We start from the raw sequence: 12284 nt of genomic DNA, 5'->3' as shown, positions 1-12284 counted from the left end.
CTGTGTAGCCCTGGCAGACCCAGCTGGTTGAATAAAGAGTGTGTTTCCTATAACACTGATTTCTGGTGGTCTGTGTGTCTATCGGGGGCTGGTGGCTACAACAAACTCTCCCCTCTGAGAACACTTTTCCAGCCTCTTCTCACACTGCTTCCCTTATAACCATCATCATCCTTATCGTGTCTGCAATTACTTAAGTCTTTGAATAGACTGAAGGTTCCAGGTCGGCAGGACCTGTGTCTTATTGCTGTAGCTCGTGTTTAGCTTTGACGCCCAAGCACACATTAGGCGCTCAATAAATGTTGCATTAATGAGTGATAGAATGGGAGGGAATCCAGTCCCAAATCAGTTGCCCATGCTGCCTGGTTCTTTATGAGTTTCCTGCGTTTCTTATTTTTAAGCTTATTTGTAAGCACCGCCATAAAGAGAGAAGCGCGTTGCGCCTGATGGCAACTCTGAACGCTGCCACAGCCAGTGGAGGCGGGCCACGTTCCTGGGTCCGCTTCTTCTTGCCTCTGCCCTGCTTTGTCTCCGCCCAGCTCGCTCAAAAACCTCCAGCTCCCGCTCGTCACTGCGCAAGCGCAGCACGCAAGAGTGGGGCATTCTGAGGCTGCTGGCTGCAGGCACTCAGAAGCGTGGGGAGTTGCGGCCTGCGTTCGCTTGGCTCCAGCGGCTCACTACCCGAGGCAGCGAGGCGCAGCGAGTAAAGTCTCCCCGCACCCTGGGCAGTGTGGCCATGGAGAATCAGGTGCTGACACCGCACGTCTACTGGGCTCAGCGACATCGCGAGCTATATCTGCGCGTGGAGCTGAGTGATGTGCAGGTAAAGGCCGGGATGCGCGCGGGGCCTTGGCTCCTGGGACTCACCAGGAACCACCTGGACCCACCCGGACGCACCCAGACTCCCTGACCCTTTGTCCCATTGCGCCCAGGAGACTCTGCAGTGCGCCAACGGGGTAGGGGCTGGCCCTTGTTGAGGAACACCTGCAGACCCAGGCCCGGCGCACGACCCCTTGAGGGCTGCAGGTCCCTTCGGGTGCTGCGTGGGTCCCGTGCGGACCTCGGAGGCTGTCTCGGGCTTTCTCTTTGTTCGCAGTCTGAGGCCTGATGGAGCCAGAGCCTGGCCCTGAAGCCTGGCGGTCAGTGTTCGGGTCTGTCAAGGCTCTCGAGCATATTGGATGAGCTCGTTGGGTTAAGGATGCAGTGTGACAGTCGCTTGCTGGGCCGTGGCTGGAAGTCCAGCACTGGCCTGAACGGTCTAGCCAGTCCCTTCTGACTTTCACGAGGCCCGCCCATGCCTGACGGGCCACATCCACCGTCCAACCATTCAGTGATGGCAATCGTTCTTGTTAATTTTAAAGTCCAGAAGACCTCGAAGAAGTGAATTTTGCCCCTTGTTCCGAAGGCTGTGAGCTAAGGTTTGCTGAGTTGCATAGAGAATTTAAAAATTATCTTTGGTTACATTGAGCATTTATGTTTTATCTCATTGACCCCCTATGTGAACAAGCTGAGCCTCCTAAATGGTGGAGATCTCAGAACTGAGTACCTCCATGTTTCTGTCGAAACCATCCAGAATTCCAGTCTTTGAGGAATTGGAGTTTCAGTCTGAAATGTTCTTTCTACAGTCATCTTTACTCCTTACTCTCGTTGACGTCTATGGTATTCTGTAACCTTTACTCCACTTAACTTTGAGTTTGTTTGGATATCAGCTCTTCTGGGGCATATTGTCTCGCAGAGTGTAGGTAGGTGCTCTTTGATTGTGGACTTGAATTTGTTGAATTTAATTTTTACATTGCACAATGTTTCATTTAATATGTTAAACCAGGCTGAATTATACTTTTGCCTCAGAGGATGAATAGATGTTCTCTGTTGGCTCTCTTCTGCTCAAAGGTGTTTTAATAAAAGAAGGAAGAAAACAAAGGGGATCAAAGTCTTTATCTAGAGAGAGTTTTTCCAGCAATTAATAAAAAAAGTTCAGGATATGTGTTATGACAGTTTCTTTAAGTATTTAGTTAAGCATTATGTAGACCAATTGAATAAACTCAGGCCTTGCCCTCTTGACGTCTGTCATGTAATAAGGATGTAGTATTTTGGGATACTTTTGAAGCTACAAACAAAATGCGTTTTTAGCGGGTTAAAAGGGTGGTGGTGGTGGAAAGCAGTGGAAATTAGTTGGACAAATGAAAAAATACATAATACTTATATTTTTCCTGAAAGATCTAAACCTTTTTAGTTAAGAAACATGAACACATATGTTAATCATATTTGGTGTATTTAAAAATATGAAGGTATATGTTTGAGATACAGTTAAAATAAATGTAAATATGGAGGAAAAATTGAAATTGTTTTGGAGAGAAATCTTTTTTTTAATTTTTTGGGAAAAATAATTTTTTTCTTCCAATTGAATTTTTGGTTTATCTGTGATTTCCTTCGTGTAATTCTGAGGCATCCGTTTCAGCTACCATTAGTTTAAAAGCAACATGTTAATACGATTTATGAAAGAAATGCTCTACCACATGTGAGATGCTATAGATTTACAAAGATGAATCAGACAGATTTGACTTTCCAAGGACATACTATCTAGAAGGAAGCATATTATATGCAAACAAAAAGTTTTGTGCATGAGTATGTTCATTGGTAAAATCGGGGTTGAATATTGAACCAGTTTCCTGGTGTTAAAGGAGTTTGTTACTTTTGTTTAGTTAGAGATGACTTTTCAGAAATAAGATGATATTCTTGTCAAACTGAGATTGGGAGTACTTTGCAGAAAGAGAAAGGCATAGACTTTTAGTTTGACTTGTACTGTGTCAATGCCCTATAGCCAAAGACAGTCAGGAACAAAACACTAATTAAAAAGTTGGGTTTATTACCCTTTCAGCAAGGGAGAGCATAACCCATGGGGAACTGTGGGGTGTCTTAAGAGGGTGTTAGAAAGAACTGATTATAAGATTTGGACTTTGGTGATTGGGGGATGGTCTAAGGAAGCAGGGATTCACTTTAGATGCTGTCATAAAATGGGGGCAATTCTGTGATTGGGCATCTGACTAAATCTTGTCTATAGGGAAGAGAGACATAGCTCAAGAATAAAACGGTGTGTAATTGGTAGGGAAGTAGCTGTCACTCATTTTGGCCAAGAGAGGAACGGTGTCTGGTATTTTGTGGATAGCATGTGGCCATGTTTTTGTCTGTGCTTACACAAAATTATGAAATGGCCTTGACTGGTTGGTTTTCTGTGAGATTGTTTATGTGCAGTAGGAGAATAATATGCCCTAGCTGTGAGTGCCAAGCTGGCTTCTGAATCTCAGGGGCTGCTTTTTCTTAAATTTCTTAATTAATTGTTTTATGCACATTCTGTGAAACTGTTGATTCTGGCTCAAGATGAAGCAATTCATTTATTTGTTCAATGAAAACCATTTGTGGAATACTTACTTTTGTCTCTCATTAAGTGAGGTGCTGGGTTGCTAGACAGCTCTCATGCTCCCTGTTTTCTTTAACATGTCCCACAGCTATGTGTGAGTGAATTTTAGTGTTGAATTCTAGTTTGGGGGCATCAGCTCTGCTTCCCTCCCTTCCTGAGACACAGAGAACCCTGGGTCTTCACATCTCTATTCTGTCTTCAGAGCTGCAGGGCTAGTGACTGATGAGAAACCACTACTGATGAGGAGTGGTGCACAGTAGACTTCAACAGAGACATTGTCTGTGTTTGAAGTGAGCAGTAGCAAAAAGGCTAGCTGGAGTCCATAGGGGCTAGTGCAGATTTACTTTCAGTAAGAGTTTATTTTCAAGATAAGCATAAAGGACAGTTTTGTGCAAACAACCATAGTTGTTAAAGACTTTGTTCATTTATCAAGGCTTTTGTTTGTTTGTTTTAGTTGTGTTAGGACAAAGTGCATAGCTCTGTTTGGGAGCCATTAGAAAGATATTGTTCCTGTCCTTTCCTAATAGAGAGTCTGGTGGAAAGACTGGTAACTAAAGAAGAGATTGGGTCTCTGCTCTTTTACTATCTGGCGGCCATGGATAATTCACTTAACTTTTATGAGTTTTGGCCTCTTCATCCAAATATATGTGAATACTAACACTTAATTCACAGAATTGTTTTGAGGTTTGAATTGCATAATCAACAGGTTTGAAAGTGCTTTATGAATTCTAGTGTGCTATTCAAGTGTAAGGGATTATTATTGCGATATTAAAATTTAAATGAGAGAAACACAGAGCAATAGAACAGCATAGAGTCTATTAGCAGACTTATTCATATAACATTGGTGGCTTTACAAATTAATAGGGGAAAGGATGAACCATTCAAGAAATTCTGTTGGGACAGTTGGTAATCAAATGGCAAGAAAGGTAAAATAAGATCTTGCCTGTGTCGCAGACAAAAGTCAATTCCTGGTGGGTTAATGACCTAAACACAGAACTACTAAAAGAAAATATGAGAGACTGTCTTTATGGTATTGGAAAAGGAAAGACTGCATTTAACAAGACATTCATGTCATAAACCCAAGAAAAAGACTGACAAATTCAAGACAAGCTTGAAGCAGATACTGTGGTACGTGTCACTGACAAATGACTAATATCTTGAATATGTAAAGAACAACTACAGATCAATAAGAAAAAGATATTACCCAATAGAAAAAAGGGTAGATAATATAGGCAGTTTAGAGTAAAAGGAAATAAGAATGGCCAACAGACCTGAAAAGATGCTTGACCTCACTAATAATCAGGGACATGTAAATTAAAATGATAGGATACTTTTCTCACATTAGATTGTGAAAAATGGAAAACCCGACATTACCAACTGTTGGCAAGGATGTTCAGTGATGGGACATTTTTATGCAGTTGGGAGTATTAATTGGTACAACTGGTTTGGAGAACAGTTTGACACTATCCAGCCAAGATGAAGATGTGCATATACTTATGACTTGGAAGTTTTGCTCCTTAGAGAAGTTCTTTCATATATGCAGGAGACAGCATGTTCATTGCAGCAAAAATATTGAAAACAACCTCAATTCTTATCAACAGAAGAATGGATAGATTGTGGTGTGTTTACACAATAGCACACTGTACAACAGCTAAAATAGATGAAACAGAACCACCTGTATCTATAAAGATAAAGCCCACAAAGGTCCAGGCCCAGTGCTTGGTACTAGGGGGTTCAGTGGGGAGCAGCACAATGTAAAGATACTACCTCCTGGTTGAGGGAGATGGACAGTAGATAAATTAATAAATAAAAGAATTACCAAGATGAGTACTATGAGGGAAATAAAGAGTATTTGGTAGAGATTTTTTAAATATAGTGGTCAGAGAAGCCTTCATTCAGGAGGTGATATTTGAGCTAAGTGAAACTTAAAGGATAAAGTGAATTCTGAAGAGAGCTGGGGGAAAAACATTCCAACTAGTGCACAGAATTAAAAGGCAGGCAATGTCTTGGGGTAAGGGTTCCAGGAACAAAAAGAATGTCAGTATGTTTGGAGTATAGTAAGTGACGAATAAGAGGGAGATGAAGTTGGAAGAATTTGCAAGATGTAGGTCATGCAGGGCTTTGTTGCCATGGTAAAGAGTTTGGGTTTTATTGAGACAAATGGGAACTTGTTAAAGAGTTTTAAGCAGAGAAATGATATAAGATTTTTGTTTTAAAAAGATTATTCTGGCTGCTATTTAGATTTTAGAGAGGCAAAAATGAAATCTGGAGAACCATTTAGGAAGGTTATTATAGTAGTGTGGGTGAGAGATAAGGTGGCTCAGTCTAGGGATAACAGTGGAGGTAGAGAGCCATGGACAGATTTGAGATGTATTTGGAGAGAACCTTTAGGCCTTGATGGATTGCATATATTGAGGCTGGTGCCGGGAAGGGAAGAGAAGGAAAGAATCAACAACTAGTCTTAGAATTTTGGTTTCAGCACAGAATAGATGATGATACAGTTTACTGAAATGGTTAAGACTGGAGAAGAGGTTTAGAGGCCAAAATCAAGAGTTTCTTTTTGGACATGTTAATGTGAGACTCTTGTTAAACAAGTCCATGTAGAAATGTGAAGTAGTCACATAGAATTATACAAATGCAGAGTTCAGGGCAGTAGTCTAGGCTGAAAATATAATTTCATGACATCTTAGACATCATTGATTGTAATATGTGCCATTATTTTATGTACCATGAAGAAAAAACTGCTGCTGATTAAACTATGATACATACTTTCTTACCATTTTGAATATTTATTTTTTCATTATTGCAAGAGCTGTTCTATTATCTATCTATCATCTAGCTATCTATCTATCTATCTATCTATCTATCTATCTATTTAAGGCAAGGCAACTATTGGTTAACCTCACGGATTGCTAGGACCTTGTCAGCTTACAATCCCTTATTATTATTATTATTTTTTTTGCGCCTACAGCACCTGGTCTTCCTAGGTGGTCTCCTATCCAAGTACTAACCAGGCCCGACCCTGCTTAGCTTCTGAGATCAGACGGGATTGAGCTTGTTCAGGGTAGCATGGCCGTAGACTGCAAGAGCTCTTTTAGACTTAACTATCAATTCTCTCCAGCCAAAGACCACCAAAACACACTCTTTTTTAACAAGTTGGGGTTTTGCTTGTTTTAGTTAGGGAGAAGCAACACTGGGGAATCATGGAGTGTCTCAGAAAGGGAGTGTTAGAAAGAACTGATTATAGGATTTGGGTTTTGGTTGGGTGATTGGGAGAGGGTCTAAGGAAGTGGGAATTCGATTGAGATTGTGTGCTATTGGAAAGTGGGGACAATCCTATAATTGGGTATTTGTGAATGGCATAGTGAATGATCTGTGCTTAGACAAAATTATGAGATGACCTTTTTTTGTGTCATTTTATCATGATCTCAGAGTAACTTGAGGTTGGTTGGTATTCTTTGAGATTGTTTACGTTCAGTAGGAGGACAAAATGGCCTTGCTTCACAGCTTCAGACTGGCTTGTGATATTCTGCAGTCTAGCTGTGAAATATCAGATCAGTTTCAGATGTCAGGGGCTGCGTGTTTTCATTTTCAAAACAGTTTTAAAAAATCATAAATCTATCTGTCTCATTTTCCTGTACACATAAATATGAAAATATAAGCAAAACAAGTTGGCGAAGTTATTCCTAAATGATTTTCATATTTCAGAATCTACTTTTCTGAATCATTTTTCTATTCAGAGATGTCACTGTTCTTGTTTTTCTCCATAGTATCATCCTCTGGGCCATTGAGAGTACTAGCAATGCAGCATGTCTGAAAGAGTGCTCAACTATTACCTCTGGCATTTATTTTTTCAAGCAATCAGTACCTTTCTATAAGTTTTGATGCTGGTACTTTCTTGATCTCACCGGAAGTTTACAAAATGTTTCCAAACAAGAACCGGGACTCATACACCTTCCTCAAATGGCCTGTAAGTGGTTTGTTGACTAACATATTGAATTGTAATTTTCTAGTCATGCCATTTGGGATAATATCTAAGTTCATACATGCTCAGGCAAGTGACGACCATGTCTTGGTTGCCGCTTTGCTAAAACAGTTGTAAGATGCTATTATATATTGTAATAGATATTCTGATTTTAGAGATATTAAATGTGAAAAATGTACATTTAGAATGAAATATAGCAAATTTTGGAGTTGTCAGTTTAAGTTATAGTATTTAAACACCTGAGATAGGATGAGATCACCCAGGAAGAGAGTATAGGTAAAGGTTACCAATTCAAATGCCCAAAATATGGTGTAGTGATTGGGAGCCAGGCAATCATTTGCCTTGGTTTGAATCTTGCTTTTTCCATTGCTGATTTTGTAATCTCAGGCAAGTTCCATAACCTCTGTAAGTCTCAGTTTCGTCATCTGTAAAATTGTTATAATAGTACCTATTTTGTAGGATTGTGTGAGTGTGTGTGTGTGTGTGTGTGTGTGTGTATGTGTGCGCGCTAATAATGTGAAACACTTTGAAAAATAACTGGCATATAAGGAGTGCTCAATAAATGTTTGTGAAGTGAGCTGGGTGAGAAAGTAGTTGGAGAGGTTTGAGTTCATTATAAGGGAGTAGCTATTGTCATTCAAGAATGCATATCCAAGTCGGTGTCTTTTAAAGAGAAGCCAGAGATTTAGATTTTTTTTAACAATGAAAAAAAAACCCTCATGGTTTTGTACTTGACTTATTTAATAAATATATATAAAGTGGAGATTTAGATTTTTTTTTGTACTTATTTAACAAATATATATAAATGCTTACTGTACGTTTGGCAGTCTTTTGGACTCTAGGACTTGATTATTAGCAGAGCAGACAGGGTCCTAGGTCTCATGAATTTTATATACTGAGGCTGGTGGTGGTGATGGAAGCCTGACAATAAAAGTAGATAAATTCATCGAATAGTTTCAGATAATAAATGTTATGAAGAAAGTAAAACAAGAAAAAACATAGAAGAAGGAACCATGAGAACTACTTCAGACTGGGTAGTCAGGAAACGTCTCTTTGAGGAGGTGACATTCGAGCAGAGACTTTAAATATTAAGAAGCCACACAAAATTATGGGGAAAGAATTTTACAGGGAGAGGGAATAGCTACTGCGAAGTCTCTAGGTAGAAAGTGCTTGGTGGTAAATTCAAATAAAAAATTAATAAAAAAATTCTCTGAAGGAATTATAAAATATTTTGGGCTCAAGTTAGTCCTTAAAATGGCAACTTATGTCAGAAAACTGATAGATATTAAAAACTGATAGAGATAAGAAGCAACCCAAGATTGAGCCCTGAGGCACTCAGGCATTTAGAAGTTGAGCAGAGGAGAAAGAACCAGCAAAGGAGATTGAAAAGGAGTAGCCTGTGAGGCATAAAATCCAGGACAGTGTCCTGTGGTCTCCTAGAAACTAGGAGAGAACATTTTAGTAGAGTGTGGTCAGCTGTGTCCAGTGCTGCTTAGAGGTTGAATAAAATGAGATTACATGTCCCTTCCATTTGGCAACATGGGATTTATGGATCTTGATGATAATAGTTTCAGTGAAGCGTTCGGGATGGAGGCTAGATCACGGTAGATTTAAGAGTAAATTTATGGTGAGGAAGAAGTAATGATTGTAGGTAACTTTTATTTTAAAGAAGATTTTCTCAGTGGGGGAGGAGATAAGCAGAGAGATCAATGGTATGGTGTTCTCAGAGTTCTGGAAAGAGAGATCAGTGTGGCCAAAGCAGGCTTTCTTCCTCATTTTCTTCTTCTTTTTTTTTTTTTTTTGGCTTTCTAAAGGATGTGGGCCTTGAGCTATGTTTTTAAGTATAAGTAGAATTCAAAAAGGGAAATTAAAGAGGATATGTATTGGTACATATACCCAATTGACCGTTAGGCAGGTATAAAAACAATGACCAAGATCTCTATGAACCGATAGGATTGATTTAGGTGAAAAAAAAAAAGTGCCTAAGAATGTATATTGTATGCTATTTTTTGTGCAGAAAGAAGAGGAAATAAGAATATCTGAATATATTTACTTATTTTTTCCAAAACATATACACACATACAGTGGAAGGATAAACCAGAAACTACAGAAATAGTTACCTATAGATGATGAATAGGTATGTGGTAGAGGGTGATGGGTGTGTGAGTAAGGGATGAAGTGTCATGATGCCTGCCAACTCATTGTGAAATGATTCAGACAAAAAAGTGCATATTAAAAGCAAGTGTGACTAAATATATTCAATTGATGAAAGGCACGAGTATTCATTACACCATTTTTTCCAATATTTTTATGGATTTAAAATTTTCAAAGTAAAATGTTGGGTTGAGAAGAGTCACATTAAAAATAGACACTGTTTTGGGGTAGTTCCCAATACCCACCTACACATTTGGTGATTCAGTAGTTCTTGGGACTTGGCATATAGTTGTACTATATGTGAAAGGATATATGACAGGATCAGCAAAGGGAAAAAAACCACAGTGGAGTCTGGAGAAATCCATGTACAGGCTTCCTCAAACCCTCTTCTTACTGTAAGGAGGTGTATGTTAGTGTACTCTTTTCTCTAGCAGAGATAAGCAGAGAGATCAATGGTATGGTGTTCTCAGAGTTCTGGAAAGAGAGATCAGTGTGACCGTTAGGCAGGTATAAAAACAATGACCAGTCAAAGATCTCTATGAACCGATAGGATTGATTTAGGTGAAAAAAAAAAAGTGCCTAAGAATGTATATTGTATGCTATTTTTTGTGCAGAAAGAAGAGGAAATAAGAATATCTGAATATATTTACTTATTTTTTCCAAAACATATACACACATACAGTGGAAGGATAAACCAGAAACTACAGAATTTTTGTAGTGATGTTTCTGCCCAGGGAAGTCCATTAGAGATTTAGCACCTATGATTTTATTAGGAGCTGATCACTTAGGTATGCTCTGCCTAACATGTACCAAAATTATGGACTCCCAGAAGGAAGACAAATGTTCACTATAAGTCATATTGTTTGTAAGCACAGTAAACCAACTTTAATCAGTTAGGGGATGGAAGAAAGCCAAGTTCCCAGTTGCCAGCTATATGCTTGCCATATAGCTCTTTTCTGCATATATGCTAATCACCCATGCCAGCAAAGGTAAGTACTAACAATTTGAACGAGAAAGGAAACCATTGTCTAAAGGGTTAGGTAGTTCATTGAACTCTGTAGTTCTGTCAGAAATTATGAAAATGTGGCGAACTGGTTTAATTTCAGTTTATTAAATAGTTATTGAGGCATTAAGGATTCAGAGATGAATAAGACACAGTCCCTGCCATCAGGGAACTCAAGTCTAGAGGGGCAAATAAACCAATAAACAATAATTACAGAACAGTATGATAAATATTATAATAAAAGTGAAGACAAAGTAGTAAGGAAGCTATTAATTCTAATGTTGGAGGTGAGTAGGAGAGAAGAGGAATTAACATTTGACCTGGACCTCGAAAATGAATAAATCATGGAAGCTTAGAAGAGCATTCAAGTTAGAGGAAGAAAAGCAACCAGAATATGAATGCTTATTAGTGCCAGACTTTTTGTATGTTGTTATAATTTTCACAACAATCTTGTGAAATAAGTTATTTTATAAGTTGTTGTTTTAAAAATGGTGACAGTTGCTATGGATTTAAAAAGGAATGATAAAAATAAGTTTAATATAAGTAGGATTTGAACCCAGGTCCATCTGACCTCAAAGCCACCTTTTACCTTTTTCCTTATTCACTCCTCTTTTCATAAGCAAGGCACAGTTCCGTCTCTAACAAAAGATGGGCTGTGCACATCAACCTCCCTGCTAAAAACAGAAGTGTTCAATAGAAATGTAAAATCATCAAAGAGTCAATAAATTAGAAAATAAACTGGGAATTAAGAGAATTAAGCTGAACACCAAAACTACTTTTGCCTTGAGAACATTTGCTTAAGTAAGTAAACTTGAACTTTGGTTTTGACAGCCTAGCAGTGCAGGGGACAGAAGTAAGATCAAAGCCCACCAAAGATGCAATATGTAATAGGAAACCCTTCTCTCCATTAACTACTCCATTACCTCTAGTTCATCTCTACAAGTGTATAGTCCTCTGAAGTAGTTAATGGAGAGATATGCTGGGGATATGCTTTAGCACTGAACAAAGTAGAGGAAAAAGTCCTTGAGGGATTAAACTGTTAGTTGGCTCTCAAATGAACATGCAACCCAAATTTACACAATTTCGGAGATTGAAAAACCCTTAAGCCATGAATTTAATTGAAAGTGGTCTTGATTGATAGCGCTTGTAGGTGCCTGGCAGAGAAGCAAATGCAGATCCTTGTGGTATAGCTATGCTGATATCAGATAAGAGTTTTAGGCAAAAATATATTTTTAGACATAAAAAGATCAGTTCATAATGATGAAGGTTTCAATTCACCAGAAGATGATATAACAATATTAGACTTATATGTAACTAGTAATATGCTTCTATAACATGGACATAAACAGAAGTACAAGGAGAAATAGATGTTTACTATAGTGTGATTTCTCAGTAATTGACAGAATAAGAAGACAAAATTCAATAAAGATATAGATTATGAACAATTAACAGGAGACCTAATGGAGATATATAGAACACTGCATCTAATAATTCCAGAATATACATTTTTTTTTCAAGTTCACTCAGAACATTTGTATACCGCTTCCTAAAGGAAATCTCTACAATTTGAAATGATTAAAATCATACAGAGAATGTTCTCTGATCACAATGTAATTGGGGTAGAAATTAATAGCATAGGATAACTGGAAAATCTGATGTGTTTGGTAGTTAAACACTTGTCAGCAACCCATGTTTCAAAAAGAAAATGATAATGGAAATTAGAAAAT

General features: G+C 38.4%; 1 protein-coding gene and 1 pseudogene across 1 annotated transcript in view; one reads left to right on the top strand and one right to left on the bottom strand.

Moving 5' to 3' along the window:
- Window positions 1–567: 567 nt before the first annotated feature.
- The window catches only part of HACD3 (3-hydroxyacyl-CoA dehydratase 3), a 34671-nt gene continuing 22954 nt past the window's right edge, over window positions 568–12284 (top strand). Inside the window, exon 1 of the mRNA XM_006920252.3 lies at window positions 568–820. Within this exon, the coding sequence (XP_006920314.1) occupies window positions 734–820 (87 nt within the window). The 5' untranslated portion in view covers window positions 568–733. The remainder of the gene's footprint in view (window positions 821–12284) is intronic.
- On the bottom strand, window positions 6378–6496 carry LOC112469685 (annotated as a pseudogene).

Source organism: Pteropus alecto, unplaced genomic scaffold, assembly GCF_000325575.1.
Source record: "Pteropus alecto unplaced genomic scaffold, ASM32557v1 scaffold86, whole genome shotgun sequence".
NCBI classification, from domain to species: domain Eukaryota; kingdom Metazoa; phylum Chordata; class Mammalia; order Chiroptera; family Pteropodidae; genus Pteropus; species Pteropus alecto.
Note: the sequence above shows the minus strand (reverse complement) of the source record. Positions and strands in the feature narration are given on the sequence as shown.